Source organism: Coptis chinensis, chromosome 5, assembly GCF_015680905.1.
Source record: "Coptis chinensis isolate HL-2020 chromosome 5, ASM1568090v1, whole genome shotgun sequence".
NCBI classification, from domain to species: Eukaryota; Viridiplantae; Streptophyta; class Magnoliopsida; order Ranunculales; family Ranunculaceae; genus Coptis; species Coptis chinensis.
The window spans coordinates 56,139,559-56,148,777 of NC_141460.1; the positions used below are offsets into that span (position 1 = coordinate 56,139,559).

General features: G+C 36.7%; 1 protein-coding gene across 1 annotated transcript; it reads left to right on the forward strand.

Annotated features, from left to right (window-relative positions):
- The first annotated feature begins 1,945 nt into the window (after positions 1-1,945).
- Positions 1,946-4,765, forward strand: LOC147498051 (Acyl-CoA N-acyltransferases (NAT) superfamily protein). The gene is made up of 2 exons (XM_086560246.1): positions 1,946-2,677; positions 4,288-4,765. The coding sequence occupies exons 1-2, from the start codon at positions 2,040-2,042 to the stop codon at positions 4,547-4,549; spliced, it is 900 nt and encodes a 299-aa protein (XP_086416372.1). The 5' UTR covers positions 1,946-2,039; the 3' UTR covers positions 4,550-4,765.
- Positions 4,766-9,219: the final 4,454 nt, after the last annotated feature.

The following is a 9,219-nucleotide window of genomic DNA, read 5'->3' on the forward strand; positions in this document are numbered from 1 at the left end:
AACAATTTTAATAATGGAAAGTTACAGTTTGAACTTTAATAATGAATATTAGAGATTGGATAATAATTGATAATAATTGACCATGGAGATTGGAGATTGGAGCAAGCGCCACATTATTTCCTGACTTGACCATTGCCAAAATATTGAAATGACTTTGTGGAATCCGGTATCGATAACATATCTAATAATATATCTAATAATGACTATTATATTTTTTTTAGTTATAAATACATATCCATTCTCATCATACAATTCACACATATTTCTCATTCTCTTTTGAATCAACAAAAACAAAATCTCATTCTCTCAGTTTTTTTTTTCCTCATTTAGTATTAATTTTGTTTTATAGCAATGTCTTCTAGGAAATTGTCGTTTAACCCAATGGAAGACACAATTTTGATTGAAGCATGATTACAATTCTCAATTGATCCAATTACCGGGATCAACCAGTCTTACAACATTCTATGAGATAATATTGCGAATCACTACGAGACAGAGAGATTGAAGTTCTGTTATATTTATCAAACCAAAAAAACTTGGAAGGTCGTTGGGGAATTATCAACAAAGATATAACTTTGTTTCGTGGTTGTGTCCATCAAGCTGAATCTTTTAACATTTCTGGAGCAAATGATGCACATATTGTAAGTATTGATTGTAAATTCACTAGTATTATTAAATTTAATTTGTATTTCATTTTGTTTACAGTTTGTATAATTTTTTTTAACAGATGGCACAAGCAAAACATATGTATGTCGAAAGGTCAACGGGTCACAAGAATTTCACCATGGATCATGCATGGGAACTATTGAAAGACAACCAGAAATGGGCCCCACATGAAGTCCCACCGACACTTGGCATCTCCATTAACAATATGAATTTCGCATCACCCGCATCGGTAAACATTGGTGTCGAGACTGGGGCAACACCTGATTCCGATATGCCAGGAAATCCTTTGTCGACAAGGGTACGTGGGCAAGACAAAGCAAAACAAGTGAAAATAGCTGAATCACAAAATGCATCTAGTCTAAAGAATATTGAAGAATATTCTCGACGAGTGATGGAGGCTATTGAAGACTCACGTGACCGCGGGAAAAAAAGCCAATGAAGTTTACAAATTTAGTGAAAAAAATTCTTCACGTGGTAAAAATAAAGAGAATGAGCCAACCCTCGCGAGATTAGAGTAGGAGTTAAAAATCATGAGCACAAATACTTCAGATATGACACCAGAGGAGAAAATGTATTATAAGGGGATGAAACATCAAATTAACCTGTACATGCAAGCACGTATGTCTGGTGTATCAAGGAACCTAGACTTCACCCAATGCGACGAAGATTCCGATTGAAATTGTATATCTTTTGGAAATGTTGTGTTTATTTCATGCCATTTTAATTTATGTGTGTTGTAATAATTGAATGTTTTTTTTATGTTACGCAACTTATTTTATTTTATGATTGTCAATTAATTTGGAAAAGTTTGTGTTTAATTACGCAAAAACACGTCAAAATTAAATTAAATTGAATAAAAAGATACATCCGTAATAAAATAGAAGTAGTAGGAGTAGTGTAGTAATTTATTGATGGCGCCGTATGAAATTGTAGTTTACCTTTTACGCCACTTCAAGTGGTGTCATTTGGGTTTTTACTTGGAATGCACTCTATTCCTCAATAATACTCTTTCTCTGTTAGATATGGATAGGAGGAGAAAACCATCGAAACTCACCGATATGAATGTGGAGCCATTGCACCCAGTCTTACTACGAAGGAACTCACTATCTTGGACTCTGGAGCTATGTTACAATACCGACGTTATACGTGATTACGCGACCGAAGCCCCTCTGGCCCTCTTCCTCCCACAGACCATAATATCGTCAAATTTTCGACATATCTCGCGTATTGAAAAAATTTCAGCCTGATAAATTCTGGTGGAAATGAAAAGTGGCTAGAAAATCTAACACTGGGAAATGCAATCATTTGAACCAATGAGAAACTAGTAATAATAAAAAAAAAAAATATATAGTGACCACCTCCTTTCTCTCTTCATGGCTGCAACTATCTCTTTCCCCTTCTCCTTAAACCTTCAAAAACAACAACAGCAAGAAAAATTACTTGTCCTCAATACTCATTACTTCAAACCACACCATGCACTCTCCTTCACTCCAAAACCATCACACCCTTTTCAAAAATATAGCCGTTATAACCTCAATCCTCCTTTCTCTTCATCTTCAGAATCTTCTTATGTCACTCAACCATTAACAACAGGTCGTTTTCTAACTACTGAAGAGCTACAAAAGCTTCGAGAACTCGAAAAGTTTCGATATTTTCATGAATTTGAGAAAGGGTGTTTGTCCATTCGTGTTATGAGGGGAGAAGAAATGGATATGACAGTTGGTTTGCTGTCGGAGTCGTTTGCGGAGTCTATGTTATTGCCTTTGAATAATTATGTTAATCTTTTGGCGTTTTTGGTTAAGCAGTATATGATTGAAAGAAGAGGTTCCATGCCACATACTGCTACACTTGTTGGGTATTATAGACAAGGGGATGAAGGGGAGGAGGAATTAGCGGGTACTGTGGAGGTTTCGTTTGATAAAAGAGGCGCAAATGCTACCCCTCCATCGCCTACGCCACCTAAGGATTCGCCTTATTTGTGTAACATGACTGTAAAGAAATCTCTTAGAAGGTACATTGCATTTTCATGTTAATTGGCTTATGTAGTTATGTCTAATTTCACAGTTTTTCTTGTAGTATTAGTTGTTTGAGTCTGTTTTTTGAGATAATCTACTAGGAGTGGGTTAATAGGAAACTCTTTGGGTGATTTTGATATGCTTAATTGTAGAATAAATGGGTCTTTCATTTGTTATTGGAGTTGCCAAAAGGATGTTATTTCTCGCTAAAAGATAGCGTCATTGAAATTTTTGTGTCAGTTGAATGAATCCTATTACTCCATTGAAGTCCAACTAAAAGGTGTATTTTGAACTTGAGTTCTTGTGAATGGCTGAGACTTGAAAAATCATGAATGTGCTGATTGGAGCTACAATTGCTTATTTCTTAACCAAGCCCAATTCACTGTAATTTGAGGTTGAGAAATAGTTTCCTGTAACCGTATTTTATATAACAATGACCCTGATGAGCCAGTAGTTTGTTAGGTAAGTTGGCCATTTCTGTGGCTCAACAACCTTGCGCTGATGACATATATAGAGCAGCTTTTCTTATATTTACATGTTTTTAGTAGGTCATAGTTTATCTTGCCTTTGATCAGATATTTTGTGAAATTATTTGCTAGATTTTCCTTGACACAACTTCAGGAATTAGTGGACCATTGTCTGGAATGCTCCCTGTTCAACCCGTTGATATATGATTGCTGAAGTTGAGTAATGTCGGAGGGAGTTTGCCAACTTCCCCTGTTTTGATCTTATGATTTAGGCATTGCTGTGGCTTTGATTCCTGGTTCTTAAGGGAATAAGTTACATCATTCTTTTGTCATTGTATATGATTATTTAGTCATAGGTTTGTCTCAACTTCATTTTCATTTGCTTGCTCTCCCACTACACATCACTGGGAGAACCATCCATCAATTAAGATGTTCTTCATGCCACCTACTATGGTGAATCACTCAGGAAGGGAATCACTCACTTTCTTATATAGTATAATACAGATCATTTAATTTTCAGTTTCTTCCGCTAAACGTAATAACTAGTTGAATATAAATAGGAACAAATGTAGATACTGTGGAGTCTTGTGGGAAAGGATTTCATTAAGCAAAAGCACTGAAAAACATCAAGGGTCCTTGAGAATTAAAGAAAGTACACCCAACTACAACACCTATATTGATGAGGAGATGCCACAAGAGCTTTAACTGCATCGCCTTTTCCAATCTTCTGAAAACACCAGAGCCAAACTCAATAATGTAACACAAATTTGGAATTTGGTTTCAAAGTCATGCACATATAACAAATTGACCTCCTCCGTTATTTGACTTTATTGCGATTATGTAGACTGATGCTAGTAGCTGGTACAGGAGTGTAGTCCTGACTTCAGAAGCTCCTCATGTTTTAAATTGGATCATCTATATGTGACCCAGGATATAATTCGTTTAGTTTTTTTGTTTTGGAATGTGGTTTCAAAGTCAAGCACATATAACAAATTGACCTCCTACCTTATTTGAGTTTATTGAGATAATGAAGACTGATGCTAATAGCTGGTAGAGGAGTGTAGTCCTGACTTCAAAAGCTCCTACGTTTTATGTTATATCATCTATATGTGACCCAGTTCCTGTTTGGATATTTTCAGAAGGGGTATTGGGTGGCATCTTCTCAAAGCCTGTGAGGAGTTAGTATCTCAAATGAGTACATCAACAAAAATGTACTTGCACTGCAGGATGATTGATGCAGCCCCATTCCACATGTATACTAAAGCAGGTTATACTATCATCAATACAGACAACATCTTGATTCTGTTGACATTGCAGTGGCGGAAGCATTTGATGTGCAAGAATTTGCCCGAGAAGTCAGATTTGGAAGTTTCAAGTTTTGAAGATACTCCCGTTCTGTGAATTCCTTGGTGGGGGATCTGCACCAAAAAAAAACCCAAGTGTATTGCCAAAGATGAGTGCGCCATAAATGGTACTAGCTCTTTTCATTTCCAATGAAATAATCTAGTGTTATTTTCTTTTTCCGGTAATACTCTATTCCTCGTCATGTCACACACAAATGCTATTGTTGTATATTACAAATATAATGAGATTCTTTTATTAAACTTTTTTTCTTTACTTACATTTGTCACATCGAAGATGAAAGTAAGCACTTGCAGGGGCAAAAAAAAAGAAGCTAGGTACAGTAGGTTTTGCTTTTGTTGCCATCTATACGGTAGTGTTAGTCCAGTTTGGGTACATTCAAGACTGCTTAATACTGAAACAGAGTGATAGGGCTTTAAAGATGTCAGAAGTTTTTCTGAGTGAGGTTTTCATATAAACACTTATAAGCACCAATATCTATTGGATGCAACTTTATACTTCCTCAGTTTAGAGAATTTTTATGTTTCTTCTCTATTTAAATTTTTTTGTTTTATTTCTTCTTTATTTATTTATTTAGGTTAAGCATATATGACTTCTTGAGTCGAACTCAGAAAGCTTAAGTCCCAGTCTTTGTACAAAGCATTACACTTCAACAGAGTCTGGTGGGTTTTGTTGTAGAACCTGGAGACGTAGTTTGGCATCTTTCAAGATTTCATTCTTCCCATTCTTTGCTTGTTATTCCTTGTGTCAAAATCTTTTGTTATTTCTCTCAATCAATATAAGTAGATTACGAACTGGTTATTCCTCTTGCATAACCTGACTATACTTAACCACTGTCGATTACCACTGCTAGAGTTGGTGGTAATGACGATAGTATACTTCACACCACGCCAGACTTCCATATAATTAATAAGGACATCCAAGAACATGTTCCTAGAATTCCCCTGTGGTTGTTGCATAGACAAGCTTTTTATCAATTCGATACTTTCTTTAGAACCAGTCAATCTTGGGCAGGAAGTCGGCCTAAAAATATCTGCCAACAAGAGAAAACATGTTTAGGAATTGTCATTTTACCCCAGACAACCCTCCATCTCATTGTGTTTGTTTTCTTCAGAGCTTCATAAACTGAGAACAAATCTATACAACTCAATCTGCATTGACATAGTCTTCAATATTCGTGTTTCTGATTGGTCTTGAGTTCTTGGGATCGCATCAGGTCCACATGCAGGTTCCAAGCTCCACTGGTCATGAGTGCACTCACTTTAGTATTAGGGGGAAATCATGTGCTCCAAGCTCCACTGGTCATGAGTGCACTCACTTTAGTATTAGGGGAAATCATGTGCTCCAAGCTTGCAAAAGTGCAAAACAGCTGGTTAGATAATAAAGGAACATTGAAGCATCAGTTTTTATGCTATAAATAAGTATCACTGGCATTTGCTATCCTGTATTTGATGAACGTAAGAGCAGACTTTGTGTGCTTTAGGACATTAATGTTTCCAAGACCATCTTACCCACAAGCTGTTCTCGTTTGCTGCAATCTTAAATACTAACCCACAATAAGCTGCATTTTTCCACTTATGCATGTCAACAGTTCCCAGTCCTGCAGCTTGCTTAGACTTACATATAGCATCAAGACTGGCTTGATTCATTTTGTTCTGCATATCAGGTCCACCCCACACGAATCTTACAGAGAGTCTAAAAACATTGTCCAAGCTACTTGTAGGAAGGATAAAAATGTAAGGAGGATAGAACAGAGAGAATTAGCTGTAGCCTCCCAGCATGGGCCAAGGTATCTTTCTTTCCAGAGATTATTCTGTTGGTGATTCTAATCAATGGTTGACAATCTCTAATGACCATTCTAGCTGAAACTAAAGGGACGGAAAGATGTGAAAATAGGTAAGGAAACCAGTTGAACACCTGTTAGAGATGCAAGACTCTCCATTGAGGTCACTAAGTCCACCTGTTAAGTTAATATGGTAGTTTTGGATTAACATGAAAGTATGTAGCTTGACTGAATACAATCAACTGGTCTAGGCCTCTAGGGTAACAAGAACAGACTCACTTGTGTTTTAAAAAATGCACCAATGCTATAGTCTCTTTGTTAGTTGAAGAGGCTTATGCCTCACACTAATCAGGCACATGCCTCGATACTTCGCCTTCTCGAGCTCCTTTTTTTAGAAACGACCTATCCGAATGAATTTGAAAACTACGCCATATAAGTCCCACGGTATAAATAACACAAGGAAATCGCCATTTGCCTTGGAAATATGGCGCAAAGACTAAGGCTCTCGCCATGGTGCTTATGGCACCTTTTGCTAATGGCGAATGGTACACATGGCTCGCACTTTAATTTGTAGGCCAATACTTTTTCTTTTTATATAATAGTTTTTGATTTTTTTTTTTTTTGAAATACAGTATAAAATGCAAAACCCTATCATAAAAGTGAACCCTGCTATCACTTTGTCTCTTCAAGATTCTTTAGAGGTCTCTCCAGTTCTCTTTAAGAATGTTCATAATTAGGTCCATTCCAAGAAGAGGAACAGGTTGGAGCAAAAATGTTTAGTAATTTGGTGTGTGTCAAGTATAATCAGAAGCTCAACTACCGTTATGACCATAGAGATTTCGTTGATCCCATTTCCATGACAATGATGAATACACAGGGTGAGAGGTGGTGTTTTTGTTTCTTTAAGTACCGAGTTTGATTTTCTCCTAGTGGTGGGATAAGAAACTGTATCCTGTGGGCCCCTTTGGAGAGATCGTTGAGTCAGCTGATCTATTGGCCTCTCTAGATTTATGGTACTAGATTAGTAATAAACTCTGTTCTGGAGCTCCCATATAGCACACACTCACTTCCATGTGATCCTCTCTAATTTTGATTGTCTGTATGGCTCTCAAGGAGAATGGCTCCAATTACTCTATTGTGTTCTAGAATACACATTTCAAGGCCTCCCTGTGTAGCCATGACTTCTACCTCAAGATGTCATAGCTTATACCTTGTGCAATAAAGGCAGTTAACACTTTGTCATTATGGTTCCTCACTCATCCCTGTAACCGGATCTTCGGCCCTTGATACTACACTAAGTTTAATTTTATCTGCTTATCATGAGTTGGATTCCAAGTACATGGTATTATTTGTTTCTCTACTAAATCAAGTGAGACGTCCGTGCTGGTTAGAATGTTCTGCTAACATCGTCAGCAATGAGTCCCTTTTTTAACTTGCAATTTGCTTGCAATCTGGGCTTGATCTGTAATTCTTTCTTGCCATATGTTGTAGATTGTGGCCGCTAGAACTGCCTGAAAATCTATATAGGTGTTTGATTTAGTTATATGGGTTAATAGAGCTCCACTCCGCCATAGGAGGTGGTGGATGCTGCCCTTTGAATCCCATACATTTCAACATCTCAGACAAATTCCCCTTGGTGATACTGATCAGATAGTCAAGAAGAGGTGACTTGTGGGTCTCTCTCGAATTCTGACAGAATATTTGTAGATTTGTAAGATATGTATACTACATAAATATCTACAAATGTAAAAAATATATTGCGTTAATTTTCATTAAGTGAATATCCTTATATTTTCTTCGTATGCCTCGTTGTGAGCCCCCTAAAAACAGGTGCTACTACGTTTTAATTTGAGTTCTGCCTATTTAAAAGTTTTAGCACTGAAGTTGTAAAGGAAGTTGTGTAGAATAGGATCGGGATGATTGACCGGAGAAAATGGAAGAAAGATACTTTAAAGTTTTATTAAAAAAGAAGAAGTTTAGTATTAAGAAACTACAATGCAGAGAAACAATTTCATCTCAGCAAAATATGTCAGCTGAATTAAATGTTCAAGGAGCTTCTTATGTTACGGCAAATATTTCAGTGATTTGTTGATTCGCAAAAGATATGCCTCTGGAAACGGCTTGTGTTTCTCGAAATAGCTCATACGAAGTGTAAGGAAGACCACTCGAAGGTAGCGACGCACAATTCTGTATATACAGGTCTACAACCATTAGTTAGGTTTCTCCTATCTGCCAGTTTACCACTTCACCAATAGGGGATGACGTGCCATTCATATTGATTTTGGTATCTATATGGTTCAATCTGTAAAAGCTAATTTGTATAATCATACTTCATCTGTTAATAAATCTTACAAGTTCTCTTAGGTAACTTTTTTTTTCATATACTTGTTGCTTGTGAACTGTGACCCCGCCTTTCTTCTCTAGAAGATATAATTTATTTAAAAGTCGGTGTTCTCACATCTACTATCTTCTCTCCCCCAACTACATCCCTTTTATTGGAACGGAGAGTTAATAATAACTGGTTGTTTTTATAGATGGAGAGCTAAAATTGGGCCAAGCAAGTGAAGGCCATATAATGACCCATCGTCCAACCATCAACTCACTGGGCCATCCTATTAATTCCAATCTTTTATTGTCGTGGAGCATGACTAATTCAGAGCCTTAAGAATAGCAAGAACAAGGTTGAATAAGAACAATAATGTAAAGAGATTTTTATTATTTCTTCAACAGAGAGGTAAAAGGTTAATAAGACATCGTCTCTCACAACCCTTAGTAAGAAGAAACTCAAGTTCTAGAGAGCTTGCGAACAATGGATGCTGTTCACAAGTTCTGAAAGTTTAATTTGGAGGATCAAGACCAAAACAATTATAAAAGCGTTATAATTTCTACTTAACTTGGTAACCAAGAAAACAAAGTGATCGAGCTG